Source organism: Aquila chrysaetos, chromosome 4, assembly GCF_900496995.4.
Source record: "Aquila chrysaetos chrysaetos chromosome 4, bAquChr1.4, whole genome shotgun sequence".
NCBI classification, from domain to species: domain Eukaryota; kingdom Metazoa; phylum Chordata; class Aves; order Accipitriformes; family Accipitridae; genus Aquila; species Aquila chrysaetos.
The window spans coordinates 73,041,663-73,061,727 of NC_044007.1; the positions used below are offsets into that span (position 1 = coordinate 73,041,663).

Here is a 20,065-nt window from a genome sequence, read left to right on the forward strand (position 1 = left end):
ACTCCGTAGTTGCACACTAGTCTGTTAGTAAACGGCTTATTAAATAGACTAGATATTAAGTTACAGATACCTGGTTTGTTCTTATGGTTATAGATAAAAATCACTTTTAAAATTTAACGTTACAAAATCATAGAATCAGAGCGGTTTGGGTTGGAAAGGACCTTAAAGATCACCTAGTTCCAACCCCCTGCCATGGGCAGGGATACCTTCCACCAGACCAGGTTGCTCAAAGCCCCATCCAACCTGGCCTTGAACACTGCCAGGGATGGGGCAGCCACAGCTTCTCTGGGCAACCTGTCCCAGTGCCTCACCACCCTCACAGTGAAGAACTTATTCCTTGCATCTAATCTAAATCTACCCTCTTTCAGTTTAAAGACATTACCCCTTGTCCTATCACTACATGCCCTTGTAAAAAGTCCCTCCCCATCTTTCCTGTAGGCCCCCTTTAGGTACTGAAAGGCTGCTATAAGGTCTCCCTGGAGCCTTGTCTTCTCCAGGCTGAACAACCCCAACTCTCTCAGCCTGTCTCGGTAGGAGAGGTGCTCCAGCCCTCTGATCATTTTCAGGGTCCTTCTCTGGACTCGCCTCAACAGGTCCATGTCCTCCTTATTTTGAGGGCCCCAGAGCTGAACACAGTACTGCAGGTGGGGTCTCACCAGAGCGGAGTAGAGGGGCAGAATCACCTCCCTCGACCTGCTGGTTACGCTTGTTTTGATGCAGCCCAGAATATACCTTCTGGGCTGCAAATGCACGTTGCCGAATCATGCTGAGCTTCTTGTCAACCAACACCCCCAAGTCCTGCTCCACAGGGCTGCTCTCAATCCACTCATTGCCTAGCCTGTATTTGTGCTTGGGATTGCCCCCACCCATGTGCAGGACCTTGCACTTGGCCTTGTTGAACTTCACGAGGTTTGCACAGTTCCACCTCTCAAGCCTGTCAAAGCCCCTCTGGATGGCATCCCTTCCCTCCAGCGTTTCAACCGCACCACGCAGCTTAAAGTCATCGGCAAACTTGCTGAGGGTGCACTCAATCCCACTGTCCGTGTCGCCAACAAAGACGTTAAGCAGCGCTGGTTCCAATACCGACCCCTGAGGAATGCCACTCGTCACTGCTCTCCTCTTGGACATGGAACCATCTCTTTGAGTGCGACCATCCGGCCAATTCCTTATCCACCGAGTGGTCCATCCACCAAATCCACATCTCTCCAACGTAGAGACAAGGATGTCATGCGGGTCAGTGTCAAACGCTTTGCACAAGTCCAGGTAGATGACACCAGTTGCTCTTTCCTTATCCACCAACACTGTAAACCCGTTGTAGAAGGCCACCAGATTTGTCAGGCATGATTTGCCCTCAGTGAAGCCATGTTGGCTGTCACCAATCACCTTCTTATTTTCCATGTGCCTTAGCGTAGTTTCTGGGAGGATCTGCTCCATGATCTTGCTGGGCACAGAGGTGAGACTGACTGGTTTGTATATAGCATTACATGATAAAAAAGCTACGAGCAATAAAGAATCTTTGTTCAGCACTGTGCTAAGACATAATACTAACCTTTAAGTTATCATTAATACACTTTTGTGAGACTACGATACATAAATTGTTACAGGTTGTGCAAATGGCTCAACTAAAGTCCTTTAAATTTAGTTGCAACCCTTGAATCTTTTTACAGAGCTTTCAGTGAGAGGCAGCCTGCTTGAGGGCAGTTACTTGAGTGTCTTTAAGATGATTAGAATTAGTTTCTGTGAATATACGTCTTAATTATGTCAGGACAGTGGACAAGGAGGCCTCTTTCTGTCGACTTTGATGCAGTAGTTATACTTAGTTAACAATGACTATCATTTCTTAGTCCTGAGGGCTTATAAGAATATTTCCCAGAGCTAATGGCCAAGTTTTAATTTCAAAACATGCAAGTCACTTCGACCATGTAACTAGAAACAGAAACCTCTTCTGTACGATCACTGTGTAGCACTGAGAAAGCTGTGATCAATTTTTTCCATCTGCAGAGGGGTGAATATAAGTACTTGTAATAATACAAATACTATTTAAAGAAAGAGCTAGTATTGCCAAGTTGTATCAGAAAAACACATTTTCCTTTAGATGAATTAACTCTAATAAGCAAGACAGAATTTGAGTATGTTTCATGGTAATAATTTATTGACTACTGTTGTTAAAGAGATGACATTATGAAAATTTAAACTGTATGTGTTAAAATTTAAAAAAAACCAAACATACACCTTTTTTGACACTTTAATTAATAGGCTTTGGTTCTTTCCTTTTTCTAGGAGAACAGTAGTGTGTCCCATCATTGACGTAATTAGCGATGACACCTTCGAATATATGGCAGGTTCCGACATGACCTATGGTGGATTCAACTGGAAGTTGAATTTTCGTTGGTATCCTGTTCCTCAGAGAGAGATGGATCGACGGAAAGGAGATCGAACCCTTCCTGTTAGGTAATAAGAAATTACTAAACTGGTTGAAATGTTCACCTGATGTTTACTCATATCCTTTTTAGGTTAATCTTGTAAGTACTTAATGAATTGTGTTGCAGCATCATTTTTGTCTGGTTGAAGGAACAGCATAAAAGTTTTTACATGGATTGGTTGTTGGGAACTTTTGGTAACAATGAAGGAAGCAGTCAGCTTGTCACTTTAGAAATATTTTTATGTCAATTACTGGTGAATTACTAGATTTTAACTAGTTTTTATACTGATGCACGGGTTTTTATTGAAGCTTATTTTTATCTTTTATTCTAACAAAGTAAACAATACTTTGAAAAGATGCATTGATTTTTGGCGTATATGTATGTGTATATATATTTGTGTGTGTGCATACATATATAAATTTAATGTCTTCAAAGACCATGAATGGGAGGTGAATTTATACTTGCATGTCATGTAGATGTTATGACAAAGGTAAGGAGAAAGACGGATAACTTGTGAGTAATGTGTATGTTTTAACAATTGCAAACTTACATTTTCTGGCCTTACTGTTCAGGAAAGTAGGCAATATTTACTTACCATAAAGTTGAGGATATGGCCTTTACTGTTTTTTGTTTGCTTTTCATTTAAGAAATCCAGAGGTCTTCTCAGGATATGGCTAATTGTATTCCCACCCCCACCCCAGTTTCCTTTTTAAGGGAAAAAAGCCACATAAATTTTTAGTTAGATTGTGACCTAGCTTATATTTTATGTGTCTTTCAGAAGGAGCCCAAAGTGTTTCAGGAAAATGATTAGTGATAGAAAAACATTTAGGCTAAAAGTGTAAATAATTTGTATACCTGAAGTACAAAGTTGTATTGTCAGCCTAGTATATAATTTGTTTATTGTGTATTTGTTGACTAAAAAAATGGATATCTGGGAGATGTTGCTGAAGTTAGGAGAAACTAGCACAGTTTTATATTTTCTACCAATAAGGAATTTGTAAAGAAAATCTGGATGTAACCCTGACTGTACAATTTTCTTGTATGAAGCGATAATAGTGAAAGCAAGCAGGCCACTTCATGGTCTCCCGTAACTTTTTCAAGGACAGCTGCTAGAAGTATAAATTTCTTGTAAGAAACTCTTTTATGAGTTATGAACACTGGAGGCAGAAGTCTTTCTCGGGAATGGCAGCAGCTTTCTAGGGGCTGTTTCTCTATCCAGACTCCAATTTGAAGTAAGAAAATAAGGAGAACTGTCACTAACTGGTTCCAGCTCTGGAAAATGTTGAGCTAGTAAGTACATCAGTGGTAACTGAATTTGGGTGGAAGCCTGCTGAGAAGGAATATGTTAGGAACTTGGGAAATAAAAAGCCATTTTGTCAGTGTAAGTATGAAATATATTAAGTATCTGTTTTCATAGTGACTGACGCTTATTTTTTGTCTTCTCCCACGCCCAGGACACCTACAATGGCAGGAGGTCTTTTTTCAATAGACAGAGATTACTTCCAAGAAATTGGAACATATGATGCTGGAATGGATATTTGGGGTGGAGAAAACTTAGAAATTTCTTTCAGGGTAGGTAAAACTCTTCTCTTTTCAGGGTTTTGTTACTCAGGATGGTGCATCTTGAGTTCTGTAAAACACGGATCTGCTGCCTGCATCAGTGTCCTCTCCTGTTGTAGTTAGCACTTGCTTCCCGTCAGGTTCCTCTTCTGAGGAATGAATGCATGTATGTTAAAAGGAGTTCAGTTAGAAAAGCTAATTGGGAAGCATAAGTTAAGGGTGACGTCCTCAGTGCGTGATTTAATGTGTCAGCGAGATGTGAGCACCTCTGTTACAAACTCTCTCTTCTTGCTGTTTTCTAACATAATGATTGCATGTGTTCATTTGGATGTGGACTTAACCGCTGTTTTTCTTGTTTTTGTTCCTACCAAACAGCACTACTTCCTTTTGTTTTTACTTACCAGCTCCGAGTATGTGGGTGGATACTTCTGAAATAGTTCAGCTTTCTGAATCAGCCATTTTCAGAGGTCCAAAATAAAAAATATTTTCAGAAACTTTACTTGGGAAGTGTATGTGTGGGGTTTTGTTGTTTGTTTTGGTTTTGGGGGTTTTGTTTTGTTTTGTTTTTTTTTACATAGAGATTCTATTTTATAATAGACTTTTTTGGACAGATCACACCTGTTACTTCCCTGTGATTCATGTGAGCCTTTCCCTTCGCTGTCAGCTTGCCCAGTTCTCTGAAGTAGTCCCCTGCCGATGCATTACTGCTATGAGGCCTGATGTACTCTTTCTTACGCTACCTTACTCGGGCTTGTAAGCATCTTTATCTGTTGAGCAGGAAACAGGCATACATGTCTCTTCCATGCAGTATGTATTTGTTCTAGACCTCAACTAATGTTGTTTCTCCAATTTGAACAGACGCAAGTGATTAACACTTTTAAACTTTTTTTTTCATGACTTGAAGCTATGCAATAATTGTTCTGTCACTTTCAGATCTGGCAGTGTGGTGGCACTTTGGAAATTGTAACTTGTTCACATGTTGGGCATGTGTTCAGAAAAGCAACACCATACACTTTTCCAGGAGGTACAGGACAGATAATCAACAAAAATAACAGGCGGCTTGCAGAAGTCTGGATGGATGAATTTAAAAACTTCTTTTACATCATTTCCCCAGGTGAGCAGGTCTTTGGTTATGAGAAATACCTATTAAGAATTAAAATGTTATTACTACTGGGAAAGAACATGAGTATTTAAATAAAAATGTTATTGCTTTGAAGTTCATAAGACAAGGCCCAGGTAAGATGTACAAAAAGGAAGGTCTTAATTGAAAAATAATTTTGTTAGCCAGAGATGTACCCTGATGTCTTTTTTTTTTTTTTTTTTTTTTTTTTGTTTAAAACGCACACATGATTTATGAATGAGCTTCCTGTACGATAGAATTAAAGCTCAGTGGAATGTCAGAGCTCAACAGTAGTGCTGAAAACTAGCCATCCAAATACATCTCATAATGTGCTGGGGTTTGGTCTCTGGCTTCTGTGTTGTAGGCATTCCAGGTTGAATAGATCAGAAGTGATTTAAGTGAAACCCTGTAGCAGGAGTGGCAAAAGTTAATATCTTCAGACTTGGTAGAGTTTGCACTTCACTATCCAGAGTATAGGGGCAAGTTGCCAATATACTTGACGGTGATGGTATTTATTATGTTTCTTAAAATGGATGTTAACAAAACAAGAGGATGTAAAATATGAGAGCAAATTTCCTATGAACTCAAACTTTCTGAAAAAAATTTTCTGGAAAAGAAAGGAAGCCTGGGAAATACTGAATTATTACTTTCCACTACAGGATATTTTTGTTGTTGTTGTTTAAAAAGACAAACCGAGACAAACTTTGGGTAGCAACGGACATCCTTTCTAAATACTTAAGACATTAGAGACATTCGACTTTAAATGCTAAGTGGTAGTTCTGTGTGCCGTGTCTGCTTTTCCAAAGACATATCTTTAAAACTAGTATTTCCTTATGACTTGCTTATTAAACCTGCATTAGTATTGAAATTTAAAAGCTGTAATACAATGTAGTATTAGTCTGAACGGTGTCAAATTTTAGATTACAGGTTTTAAGAATACTTATGAGAACAAGTGACTGTGGGTTTGTGGTGGTTTTTGTCTTAAGAGAATGCATTACTCAAATAAGACTAAGATTTTTTTTTTTTAATTAAGAAAAAAATGCTTGATACTACTCAAAGCTTTTTAGGTGAAATCAGAGGTAACAGTTTGTTGTTACAGCCTTGCGTTGTTATTAATGAAGCTTTATGAATTCAAACATGACATGCATAGATATTCAGAAAAGTTATATATAAATAGGTGCAATCGTTTTTGGTTAAGATTGCTTTTATGCATCCGTGTCAAGCTAGATCTTAAAATCTAGTAAGTAGCTGGAACACCTAACTATAAAAATAACCAAATTTGTAAAAAAATATGTAAATTACTGAACACCATGGTAAGGCTCTTGTTACTTTATTTGTAATCTCTGTAGTCCTTCTGTTTCATGTGGTAAGTGTAAGCCACAAAGGGAGTTATACTGTTTGAATTTTGCAAGATTGTTATTTTGATAGGTCTGTCTTTCATGGCTTTGCAGTGTTGTGGAATATGAATGCATTCTCCTGTTGGAGAAAAGGAATGAAAGAATTTAAAATAGAATATGCTAAAAATTTTGAAATGGTGGAAGTAACTTAAGCAATTATCTATAACTGCACTGTATATTTTCTTTCCTTTCAAAAGATGCATATCTGCATAGTTTGTGTGCTTATAGCCTGAATGATTGTTGGATAGGGACGCGTTCTTGCCAAGCTCCTCTTAGAGCATCTGCACCTGCCGACTGGCACACGATCTCATTGGTGTCCCCAAATCTGTATTGGCACTGCACTGAAGTTTGATGCTAGAATTTCCAAGTGTTTCAAGAATAGGGTTATATGGTACCTAAATAAGCTGGGTTATTCTGAAATTGGTTTGTTGCCTGGGGCTGTGAAGAGAGTGGTTAGTACTGTGGATCATTCTTAGCTATGATGTAATACCTATTGTTCAGAGAATAAACCCATAAATGTACTCAGTGCCACTTATGCCTCTCACCCCCCAAATCCATGTAAGTTGTGAGAGCCAGTAGGTATTAACTAGAAAGGATTACTGTTTTGGGAAGTTCACAGACACCTTACTGTTGTTATTCTGGGTATCTCCAATCTTACGTGAGTGTTGCAGACCCTGGTTTTTTACCTTTTGATGGCAAATAACATCGGTGTAGATTTCAGTAAGTCCTTCTGGACAATAGTTGTCTTAGGAACTCAGTGAATCTCTGCTACATTGGCTCATTTAGCCATACTCTGCTTTTCCAGGTATCTTTCTAATATAAAAATTTAAATGTTTAATTCTTGCAGAATGATGGTGTAGTGACCCTCTGACAGTACAGTATGCAGCCTGTGAAAGTCTTTGCTAGTACAATGTGTACTTTCAATATTGCTGTGACAGTGCCACGTGTTCTTGCAAGGCGTGAGGTGAGGATTTTTAAGCTGATGGTGGTTTGCAAGCCTGGGTGCAGATGAGTGAGGAAAACAGGCAATCCTCTGTGCACCCAGGTTTTTTCTCATTAGTTGACATGGATGAGAAAATTGGATTTTGAAGGAGGGTAATATACTGACAGGCATCACTGAGCCTAGCTAACAAGAAATTGTTTCCTCCTTTATTATCCTTTCTCTTCTGCTCCCCTAAGATAGTGATATTGCAGAGGGATTGATCCAGGAAAGCAAACCTAAGATTCTCAGGTAGCTTTCCCACTTCATGTAATCTGTGTTGTCTGCGGGGAAAAGAAAAAAAAAGGCTTACTGCTTGAATGATAGGAACTCAAGAGACTTTTTACTATTGATGTAATGTAGTTAAATGGAAAGCTGCCCTCCTGAAAAGTAAGCCTGTAATCCTTTTTTCTTTGGTAAGTACAGCCTGGTAGAAATTACTTGTCTGTTTTAAGCTTTCATGCATTTTAGAAGCCATCTCTCTGCTTAGAAGTGGTTAGGTACAGATGGAAGTTGGACAGGAAAGTGTTGCAGCAGCTGCTGCTCAGCCAAAATGAAGCCTGTCTCATTGCAAGCAACAGCTATTCTCCACGGCAGTAATGGCACTAGCTGTAGTCGTTTCTCATTAGCTGACAGTTTTCCTCACAGTTGTGAGTTACATCAGGGCACTGTTTCCCAGACCGTTTTCTTTTAGGCTCTGAGAAAACAGATCCAGCATGTGCAGGTGAATAGTCTGATTCCTGGCTCCGGTCGTTCTGTTCTGCGGACTCTGCCACTTCTTTATTTCTAGTGATGGCTTTTCATTGCTTTCTCCAGTTTAAAATCCTAGGACTGGATTGTCCAAGGTGAGGCTTCACGAGATGGCAAAGTCAGCCTAACAGCTTGCTGTGAGGAGAGTGCCTTGCTTTTCATGGCAGGTGGTAGGGCTTCACCTCCCTTCATTTGTTGATTGTTCATCTGTGTCAACTGATTTGACTTGCTGAACTTGTCAGGATTATTTGTCCCGGGGGCTGGCTCTCTGCTGGTTACGTTGGCACCCGTGTCACACCGGAGGTGCAGCAGGAATCTGAAGCTGAGCAAGAGAAAGCTGCCCCTTTCTGCAGCAGCAGCTGCAAAGCATTAGTCTGGCTTACTGCAGCTACCTCCCCCTAACCTTCTCCTCATTACTAATTAACGGTAAACTGACAGTTGCAGAATTTGTTGGTATCCTTAATCTAAAGGTGAAGCATGGATACTTTCAGACTGTGTGGTTTCCCCGTGCTGCCTGTGAGTCTGGGCTCCTGCTCCGTGTCCAGCGTGCATCCTTGTCGTTCAGCAGCCTCTCGCATCCCAGCTGGTGAGCGGCACGCATCCCGAAAAGCAGCTCCAATGAGCTCGGGTAGAGCCTCGTCTAGCTTGTAGGGAAACTAATTTTATTGTCGATTAAAAGTTTGCCCCAGAAGGTATCTTCCGTTGCACTGGGGCTAAGTGAACAGGCAGAAGGCCTGAAAAGACAGCACTGCAGAACTACCTGAGCAAGAGCCATCTCGACAGAGACATAGATGTGTTATCCTGAAAACTGGACCAGTAGATCTAGTTTCTAATCGTTGCCTGCCTTGGTCTCTAGCCAAGAATGGTAATTCAAGATTCAATATGTACAGACTGGAAATGGATAATGTTTTTATTTATGGTTGATAGGAAGGACAGAGAAGGGACTGAGTCCTCATCTTGCAATGTAGCTATGCCTATGTTCTAAATATGTACTGAGCGATTCCGTGTTTTCTTCTTTTCAGCTAGTATTCCCTATTAGCATTAATTGGGAATGCAAATAACGTAGCTATTCAAACTGGTTTTAAATGATTATTGCTTATCGAGTTTCATAATACTAAAAGCAAACAAGTTCTATGATTTTTAACAGAAGACTAGTTTTAGATGAAACAGTTTTCATACTGTGCTTTTGAAAATGATTGAGCAATTTATAATCATGATGAAAACATCATGCTGCTTTTTTTTTTTTTAAAGCAGTTTAGCATAAATATATTGCCACACATTGAACTTGGCAAGCAAATCTTCAGCTCTTTTGAAATTTTGAGGATGGCAGAGCTGTTGCAACACGGCTGATGGGAAGCTTAAATATAAAGTGGCAAAGAAAATTAAACTGAAGGAGGAGTATTCTACTGATAGACATCATTATATGTATGTTTTTGTAAAGGTATAAGGGAAGACCATTATATATTACTAACCAGAGTAGTCTATTACTGCATACCAAACTTCAAGAATAGTGACAGCACAAGCAAGTGCTGAGAAATCTTACATTAGTACAAAAGAACTGGTGCTGGTGTGATTGGATGATTTGATGTGTGGTTTTTTTTTTTTTTTGTCTTATCAATATTTATTTTTCAGTACATCTTTAAGCATATGTGTTAAAAAAAGCATGTGATTGTCTGGCAGCAAACCGCAAGCTGTGTGACAAATACAATCATCAGGGAGGTCCAGGCTTTTAATGTAATTAGGGTTTGAGGTAGGGGGGTGAGGAAATAAAAAATATATTGAATGGTCAAGTGAAGACAACAGTAGCAAGTACTGTTAAATACTATTTCTGGGTTTTTTCTTTCTTTTTTTTTTGTTTTTTATGAACCAAACCCAAATATTTGAAAGAACAACTAGCAGACGTGATTGTCTTCCTCATGGTGCACATACCTGTAGAGTCTGGAATAGTTGTCTCCTGGGAGGAAGATTTGATTGAATTCTTGTTTTGTGGTTTGTTTTTTTGCTTTTTGTTTGTTTGTTTTTAGCTGAGCCTTTAAAAACAAGTACAAAAACACTGGAAGGTATATGTCACTGTTGTGTGGATATAGGTTTTACCAATCTGTGGAGGAAATAATGATTTAGACATGTACTTAATCTTTTATATGCTTTATACTTCACAGTTTTCCCAGTTTGCTTCCATTTCGCCCCACCCACCCCACAAAGAACTGTTTCCCATAAGTAACTGCCGCTGTACTGTATAGTGCAAATGTGTAGGAACACTCAAGCTAGTTTTGAGTAATATAGGTAAGGTACCAGAAACCTTGGAAACAGAGTAATTCAGCCTTCTTCGAGGACACCCCTAAGGCAACTCTGCTATTCAGTCCATCTGCTAACCTGATGCTAACTGTAGTCTATGTGCCAGTATACAGTTTGGTGCAGACCTAACTTCAGAGAGGATTTTTTAAAAATCTTTCAGACTAAAAATGGTTAAATGGAATATAATACACACCTTTTATTTCATTGTAACAGAGGGAAAATCAGCTGGCACTTTTCTTTCTACGTGGTGACATTTAAAACTACTTTAAAAAACAGCACTTTAAAAAACAGCACGCTTGTATGCTATTAAGTATCACTTTGCATTTAATTCTTTATGGTTGTGACTTTAATACTTACTGCTGTTCAATGATGTGACAAAGTGTTAACAGTGTTGTTTTCTGAAGGTCAGTGTAGCAAACTCTGATGAATGAGTTTTGAGTATCATAAGGTTGTGGTGAGGATGGCATGATAACTGTTTCATCCATCAGCTGCTTTTTCATCACTGAAAAATGAAGAACTCTATACTTAGCTGTGGTTGGTACAGCCTTTCTCTTCTTTCTTCATCATCTTTTGAGAGTGCTCCTTTTGGTGTAGAGCAAATATTTGCTTTGGTGAAGAAAGGGCAGTGTTTGGGGGTTTTTTTGTTTGTCTTCTGTTTTGGGGGGGTTGGGATTTCTTTTGTGACTGGAAAGCCCAGACTGAAGTTTTCTGGGATTCTATTCCAAGAGATTTTTAAATTTCATTCACACTATTCAAAATTTCATTAAGAAACAAGCTTTCCTTTGCTTTCATTCCCTTACCAGTATAGTTCTCCGGTATCTTTGTTAAAAAGTCTTTAGCTCTGAAAAAAAGGGGAAAAAAAAAAGCCTAAAACCCTGGCTAGCATTTTCTCTTTCTGGAATATTGAAATTACTAATGTTTTTATTGATATTTGCAAACATTTAGCTGAAATTATGCAGTTAGCTGTCTTAATTGAGTAGAAATACACCATCTGCTGGCAGGTCGATTTAATAACACAGTGTGCCAGCTTAGAAATGTCTCAAACTCAGTTTCAAAAGGTCAACAATTTTAGAGGTAATTCACAGTCCTCTAAGTGGAAGGATTTCTGAAAAATGTATGCAGCTGGACATCTATAGTGTGGTGGCCAGTTGAGCCATATTTGTGGTGTGCGAGGGGAATTTAAATTGGTACGACTTGGTTTTGTTCTTTTTTGGTTTGGGTTTTCATTTGGTTTGGGTTTTTTTGTAGTGTATTAGTTTTGGCCTGTGTGGTATGGAGTGTAGTGTGGAAAATACAAAAAGAATGTGATGCCTGAAAACTAGGAATTATCCTACCCTTAATTAATACTATTGGAATATTAATGACAGCAGTGCTTAATTTTGGTGAGGCAAAAATATCTACTGATCATGCGCACCTTCCTCAACCCATGTGCAGATGATTTTTGCACAGATTAATTTTCAGAAGGAATTAAAACAACCATAAAGGAGTGGGCAGATACAGGAGGAATAAGCACTTTGATAAATGAGGAGCAAAGGAGAAAAAAGGCAAGCAAAATACCACAAAAAAATAACAGTCCTAATGGTGAACGTACTTCCTGCGAATGCTGCAGTTATATTGAACAAATACTGAATTATTAAAGCATTAGTTCCCTGTATGAAGGCTGCTTTCCGACTGTTTCTTTGTGCAGTTAGATGATGAAGGGCCCAGCAGGTGGTACCTGGCTTACAGAATTAAATTAAAATGGAATTCTCCTTGCTCCAAAGGAGGAGACTGCTATGTTATGCTGCATAGATATGCGCCCCAGTTGCCATTGGGGATAGAATGGCATTAGTGACCATAACGGTTTCAGCCTTTCTCCTCTGATAACTTAGTAAGCAACTGCATTCAAATTGTTCCACAAACCACGGGTAAGAAATTGTCACGTGTAGCACAGATGTAGTGATTCCGTCTTTTGTATAATTATACGGAAAAAGAAGTCACAGGTAGTGACTGACAAGTACTCTCTGAGAATATAAACAGCATAATGCTATATTAAAAAAAAAATTTCTTTGTGTAGAGATGACTTTCTAAAGAGAAACTCTTTCATGCAAGCAGCATATTATACTGGTGATTTTTGTATTAAGTGGAATTAGGTAACGTTTATTAGCAGCCATTGAATAAAACTTCGTTTCTACAGGAGTTACTAAAGTTGATTATGGGGACATATCATCACGACTTGGACTAAGACGCAAGCTCCAGTGCAAGCCTTTCTCCTGGTACCTGGAGAATGTTTATCCTGATTCCCAAATTCCACGCCATTACTTTTCTCTGGGAGAGGTAAGATTTTATCCTATGTATTTATCTACCCTATGTAAAATACATTGCACAGTAAGTTGTTTGTATTCTGGACTGAGTACTCCATACAAGTTATTGCCAGCAAAGTTCAAATACCTTGCACCTGTGTTCCTGTCATCTGTAAAATGATACATCTGGCTTCTCAGTGGGGCAGAAAACTGAACTTTGGTATACAGTATTGTAATTTGAATGTTTTCCCTTTTTTACTGCAGTACTAAATGTCACATAGATGGGCTTTAGAAATATTCCTTTAGAAATGCCTAGTTATGGATAACTTTTTGTATAACGTTCTCTATGTAGAATATGAACAGAGTTTTGCTTAAAAAAACTAGACCAGGTCAAGCAAGGGCTTTGCCTAAAAACTGCTCTGAACTTTACCCCCAGAACCATTGTCAGTGACCAGCAAATTTCAGTGATCCCTAAGCCTTGCTGGGCATTTCTCTGGTTTTCATTTGAAGGTTCTGAAGTGACTGCAGAGGTAGTATAGATGATGCTGTCCTAAACAAGTAGGCACCTACTCTCCCCTGCAAGTCATGTTGAGCCAAATATCGAGCCTGTTATAAGATGATTTTGTACTGTTTGTTTTTAAAAGAAATGCTTTTAATAAAGTGGAGCAGGCATTCGTGCTGCTGCATGACTATCAGGAGACTTGGTACTCATGCCTGCTTACTATATAGTAATACAGGGATTAAGGCTGTAACTCAAGAAGTGAGGAAATTGAACCCAGTCACTCGTGATTTCACAGGGAATTAAAGCCACCGTGCCTAGGAGAGTCCTTTAAAACTTCTGAATGTTTTGGGCTGGAGACTCAATTGTGTCCATTCTGTTGTAGCTGAGTCTTTGAGCAAAAAGAGTCCCCAAGATGGAAAGATCCCCAAAAGAAAGCAAAGAAACAAACGTGGTTCTGTAACCTGGTAGCGTGGACATTTGCTTGGGAGTTTGAGTCTCAGACAGCGGTGTCTCATTGTAGTACAGTTCTATATTTTACGTTTCATTCACATAACCTCTGGTGTATAGCAGAGAGAACTGATGCTGGTGTGGTTTGTTACGGACCTAGTTCTCTTCTAAAAATAACCTTTGATGATGTGTTCTTTTTCACTCCCAGATAAGAAATGTGGAGACAAATCAATGCCTGGATAACATGGCAAGAAAGGAAAACGAGAAAGTTGGAATCTTTAACTGCCATGGAATGGGTGGCAACCAGGTGACAATTTTAAAAAAAAAATGATCGTAATGTATTTAATTATTTGGAACACAACTTCTCATCGAACAATTCTTCGATTCTTTCAGTACTTATCTTTAAAATATACTTCAGTTTTAAAGTTTAGGAAACCCTTACTGAAGATGATGCCTGTAAGAGGAAGTGCATGAGAAGATTTGTTGGTGGTTTGTCGTTTGTAGGTTTTTGAGGCCTGATTGCAATAGATTTTTAGGTCAACTTTCAGGTCAAAAATGAAATGAGAGGAGGAGGAGACTGCTATAGACTAGACTTCACCTCCTGTAGGTTCTCTGGAACTGTCTTCTGATTAGACCTCCTGATTGGCATTGTTACTAAAAAACCCCCCCCACGTGCCTATACCTGACATGCTGTTTTGAATGTATGTTTTTCTGGGTGTCAGTTCTGGAATTTATTTTACATCTATTTTTTTGTTCTACTTTGTCAATAATTCTTGATGAATTGTTTTCCAATATACAGAGATTACCTGTGTTGGGGATTCTCCTGTTTCTAAGCAGGAAGCAGTCTGCAATTCAAAAAAAAATGTCAATTTTGACTGGAGAGCTTGTTCATATAGTGTTTACAGTTATTCCTGCCTCCACCCCACCCCCCCCCCCCCCCCCAAAAAAAAAAAATAATCTTTCTATACATGCTGAAGGGAAAAGAAAAAAAATTTAGTGGATATTAATGAAGTAATGCACAAATGTTCCCTCTTCACCCCCCACCCCAGGAATCTTTTAGTTGAACTTTTTTTTTCAGTTCCTCTCATTCTTTTTCTGTCTAGGTTTTCTCATATACTGCCAACAAAGAAATTCGAACAGATGATTTGTGTTTAGATGTATCCAAACTTAATGGCCCAGTAACGATGCTCAAGTGCCACCATCTAAAAGGAAATCAGCTTTGGGAATATGATCCAGTGGTATGTCTTCTAATGACTTGTGACATTAAAATGTGATAACTTGATTTTTTTATATGAGCCTACAGAGCAATATATTCCAGTGTAAGACACTATTTGACAGTCAAAACAGGAAACAAATTCAGGATTATGTTCCATCTGTTATTAATTCATGGTGTAGTCACTCAATGGGCATCTGTATTGATTTAATTACCTGATGAGTTTTGGGGTTGCTTTTAGAAGAATATTTCAATGGGCTTCTGGGTCCTCTGGAGAAAGATAGTCTGCTAGTGTAGTGTTGTGTTACGATGAGATCAACAATGGAAAAGTATTCCAGGTATCTACTGGACGAGGAAAAGATAATGCTAACGATCTTGTGACAAATTCAGCACCTGGTGTCTTATCTTGCACAAGTTTAAAAGGAAATACTTTTTCTAATTAAAAAATCAGCATCCCAAAATTATAAGGAAGACTTTACATTTCTAATCGTGGTATGTTTAAGGTAGGGATGCTTTTATTTTCATCATTCTCTTTCTTGTACATAAGGTTCATATTTGTTTTGAAGTTCATATGTTGAACTGCCAGATCTAGAAATCATTGACTGTTGATCCATTCATCATTAATTTGAGTTGCGAGCTCTAAAAAGAATTTTGTCATGCAGTAGTGCAGTCAAGAACTCTGACTTATGTCATGGCTAGTTAGAAAAAAATAGTTCTCAAGCTTGTTAATTTAAAATCAGTTATTGCGAAAGACAGTTGCGAGACAATTTGGGGAAGAAGAATCTTGCCAGCATAATCATGATGACTATTTTATGAAGAGAACATGTAGATATTTAGCTGCTAAAAAGTCATTTCACTGATTAAAAAAAAAAAAAAGAAAAAAAAGAGGGGTATTTCTAACTAAATAGACTTGCTATATATTTTAGTAGCTGAGGTGTTAATGAAACCTACAGCCTTTAAGACTAAAAGGAAATATGTATGAATAATGATTTTTTGATTAGGATGGCAGTTAATGTGGAACGTGGTGAATCTCTACTGGGAGTTCTGCACATTGCTAGGAGACTGAAGAAAGCTGCTGAAGGCTTTCAGGACTAAATGTTAATTGAAATGATTGAGTTTGAGTCTTGGGAACCATTCGTTCTTGTTTTTAATGTAGTTAGTTTACCTGACTTAAGTAAATTAAGATGAGTAATACTACCACATGCAGTGATTCACCAAACACAAGTGCTTTTTATTTTGTTTCTATCTTATCGATGGTAAGAACATTGCATCTTTAGACACCTGATTGCAACAGTCTGTCTTGCAATGATCACCACAGACTGTAAAACAGGCTTCCCCTGTGTCGATCCTTAGCCGTAAATTTGGCTGTATGTGTTTCTTCTCATTATTCTGTCAGAGGAAAATCTAGGTATAATCTTCAGAGCTTTACTGAAAGCTGGCTAATAAAGCAAAAAAATAAGTTAGAGAATACTTAGCAAGAACTCCTGCCCACATAGTTGGGTGATTTTCCTGTAGTTTTTCTTCCTTCTGCCTCTGTCCAGGAGGCATGTAAGAAGCCCCCTTTCCTTTAATGTCTACTGGGAAGAAGAAGAAAGGAGAGGGCGGGTGGGGGGAAGCTTTGTGTTAGTTATTTGTTTACTTATGTCTGTTCCAACTCCCTTCTTCATTCTTCAGCTGCTGTATGAGTGCAGGAGGTTGATGTGCTCAGGTTTTTGCTTGGGTTTTTTTTTTTTTACCCTTTGCTGCTTGTGCACATAAGGCCTGCCTGTTCTGCCACTTTTCAATCAGTCCGGTGTCCTGGCTGTGCTGCTGAGTGAGAGAAAAAAATACCGATAGTAATGCCTGTCAGTACCATAGACTGCTTAGACCCAAGTTGATGCACTGATGAGTATCCATAGTACAGTGGCAGGAAATGCAACTTCCAAAGATCTCTTCTCCATGAGGATAGCGCTGAGGTAGGCAGAGTGGTGTATGGTTGCATAAGTAAGATTATTAGGTATTGGCAAAGATATATATGTATGTGAATTTGTACACATCTGTTTTTAAACAAAGAACATACTTTTTTTAAAAGAACATAGTATTGAAAAAAACGTAGTCTAAGGTCAGTTTTGTGTCCCCAGCTGAGAAAAAAGAGTACTTTTGAATACATATTCAATGTGTTCATTCTAATCTGATCAAAACTACGATTAATAACTGAAGTTGTATATCTTACAAAACTTTAATTTCGAACTCCTCAAGATCCTTAGATGTATAGTGCTATTTAAAGAATGGTGGATATTGCTTAATAAAGAACGTAATTTAAAAGTGCAGACTGTTCTGTTTTTCATGAAGCCATGTTTTTAGTATCTACAGCATCAAATAGCATATTTAAGTGTTCTTTAGGATTGGGATCTGGAGTCAGTAACCAAGGGGTCTTGTCTAGTTCCCACATACCTATGGAAGAATTTTAATGGCCGCTAGAAATGGCCATTGGTTAGCTTGGTTAGCTTATGCCTGGTGATTTTTGTAAAACTAATTTCTTTTTATTTTGTCTTCAAGAAATTAACCCTGTTGCATGTGAACAGTAACCAGTGCCTGGACAAAGCCACCGAAGAGGACAGCCAGGTACCCAGCATCAGAGACTGCAACGGCAGCCGCTCGCAGCAGTGGCTGCTTCGCAATGTCACCCTTCCAGAAATATTCTGAGAGGTTCTAAAGAAAAGCAAGGATTGACTGGGCTACCTCGGCTGATACTTTGGCTACGCTGTTAAGTAGCGACAGAAGAAACTTCTGCTCGGCAGCACCCACAGTTTGTCAGCTGTTAGAACTCCTGCAGCTTCTCAGTAGCTGTGAACCAGCCTTCCTGTGTAAGGATGTGAAACCACCACACATACTAGTGAAACTGCGCCCACTGATGTTTACAAGATCGAAAGAGTTTCTTCCGGCAAATAATTTAGAGAACGTTTGGACAGTGGAAACATAATCAATGAAATAGTCTCCGAAGAGCTGCATATCGTTGTAGTTTGCTTGCACATCAGTAACCTCTGCTGAAAGTGCTGTTGTAATGAAGAAAGTTCCAAGAATTTTTTTTCCTGGTTAGCAGTGGTAACCAGACTACTATAGATCCACAAATAAATGAGAGAGCGCGAGCTGGAAACCAGATTCAGTAACATGAAATAAGAATTCTGTGGTTTAAAAAAACAAAAATTAAACAGGGTTTAATGGAAACTAAATCAGAACTATGAAAAGTACAATTTGTTATAGTGAAGTATCAAATTTATATGTAGATTTTATACCTCAGTGGGGGAAAATAACCAAGTCAAAAGGCAATTGTTTCTCTTTTTCAATTGTGCGATAGTCCATAAATACTTTTCTTTTTTTCTGGTGAGTCTAAAATCGTTTTGGGCGCAAACAAAATGAGCATACGAATAAACTTAGCTCTTGAATGTCAGATCAACTTTTTTCATTTTAATTTCTTGGCTGTTGGAATTGTATCTTTTTATTACTGTCTGAAAACTGGAGGTTAACATGCTGTCTAACTTTTTTTTTTTTTTCTGTCCAGGCCTGCCGTTTCAGTTTCTACTTGGGTCAGGCAGCTTATGGACTTTCATGGCCAAACAAAAGATTTAAGTACACTTTGAAATTAAGTTAACTTGATGGAATACACTTAGCGCCCAAGACTCATGCTACTGTACTACGGTTTTGTTTTCATAGCAATAAATCTTCTGTTCCTTGTTTGATTTCAGTCATCAGAAAGCCAGAAGAAAAGATACATGAATTGGGTGGCAGGAGATTGGCAAAACTGAAGGTTTTCTGGAATCCTTTTCATATTCAGATGTGCTTCATTGTCAAGTGCATATTTAGATTAGACTCTGAATTGTAATGTTGATCTGCTGCTTTTTTCTAATAAAACCTAAAGAAAAATAGCTAAATTGGCATGGTTTTTAAAGTTAACATAGCCAAAAGCAATATGACTATGTCATTACATTGGTCTGCATTTTTTAACTGAATTGCTTTGTTTTGTTAAGAAAAATCTGTGTGGGCTGATCTTGAAAATGAGCCACTGAATGCTCAGAGTATACATTGAATTTTCTTTTGGAAAGAAAAATGAGATTTGCTTAATGGAGAGGATATTTTTATGATAAATGTCATTGTTTGGCCAACTGTCCTGTAAAGCAAATTAAACCTAGACTCATGCAAAAGTTGTGTGGAATTATATTTGGCTGTTATGGCCATTTCAGATTTGCTCTTCCAGGTTGCTTTAGCCAGTGTTATCTCCGTTACTTCTGCAGCACTATACAAGAATGTTCATATACAAAGCGGGGGAAATGTTAACAAATTGCTGTATTATGTTGCTACTTTAAAAATACGTAGGATGAGATGGTGTGGGATTAATATCAGATGAAGCATCTAAATATGTAACTATCTTTCATTGACCCCTCTTTTTGGATAGCTTTGCAAACCTGATGAGGTCAAAGTAGATTTATGAAAGTAATGGTATGGTACATTTATCAGAAAGATATTGAAGTGTGCCAAGATGACTTAAAAAAAAAAAACCAAACCCAAACAAACCTGCCTTAGTGGTTATGTGAGAAGACTTATTCCTTTTGTACGGTCAGTGAAGAGGATGGGATGGGTGACAGTGTCATCATTTGTAAGTGATAGGTTTTCTTGCTGCTTAGATACTCTGTGGTCCCTCCTGCTTTTATACTGTTTCTGAGGTACAGTTTGTGGTTGTCTGATACTGCATATTAGCCACCAAAATACTGTTTCCAGTTTTCTGCTGTGTACCAGTGAATGATGGTTCGGGTCATGTTTGAATTTTATTTTAGTTTATCTTAGCAAACTAGCACTTCTTGGGGTGGTGGTGGTGGTGTGTAAAAATGAGGTTATGTATTGGTTGAGGAACAATTTCCCAAACTCAAAATACATCCCTTTAAAAACATTGCCAGCAAACAGGCTCTAAATCAGAGGTGGGTAACCTTTTGTGGAATGAGAAGCAGGAGCATCAGAAGTGCAGTGCAAAAAGTCCTGTAAGTTTTCAAAATTTCTTAATTTAGTGTTTCAGATTTCATAATTATGTGGCACATCACTGAACACATAAAAAGGAATACATTT

At 38.3% G+C, this 20,065-nt stretch overlaps 1 protein-coding gene across 3 annotated transcripts in view; it reads left to right on the forward strand.

The window, feature by feature from the left end:
- GALNT1 (polypeptide N-acetylgalactosaminyltransferase 1) overlaps nt 1-19,149 on the forward strand; it is an 87,146-nt gene extending 67,997 nt beyond the window's left edge. For all 3 annotated transcript variants that reach the window (XM_030012075.2, XM_030012073.2, XM_041123064.1), the window contains 7 exons: nt 2,281-2,451; nt 3,878-3,995; nt 4,917-5,097; nt 12,701-12,840; nt 13,964-14,062; nt 14,859-14,993; nt 17,507-19,149. In XM_030012075.2, the coding sequence (XP_029867935.1) occupies nt 2,281-2,451; nt 3,878-3,995; nt 4,917-5,097; nt 12,701-12,840; nt 13,964-14,062; nt 14,859-14,993; nt 17,507-17,653 (991 nt within the window). In that variant the 3' untranslated portion in view covers nt 17,654-19,149. The remainder of the gene's footprint in view (nt 1-2,280; nt 2,452-3,877; nt 3,996-4,916; nt 5,098-12,700; nt 12,841-13,963; nt 14,063-14,858; nt 14,994-17,506) is intronic.
- Nucleotides 19,150-20,065: the final 916 nt, after the last annotated feature.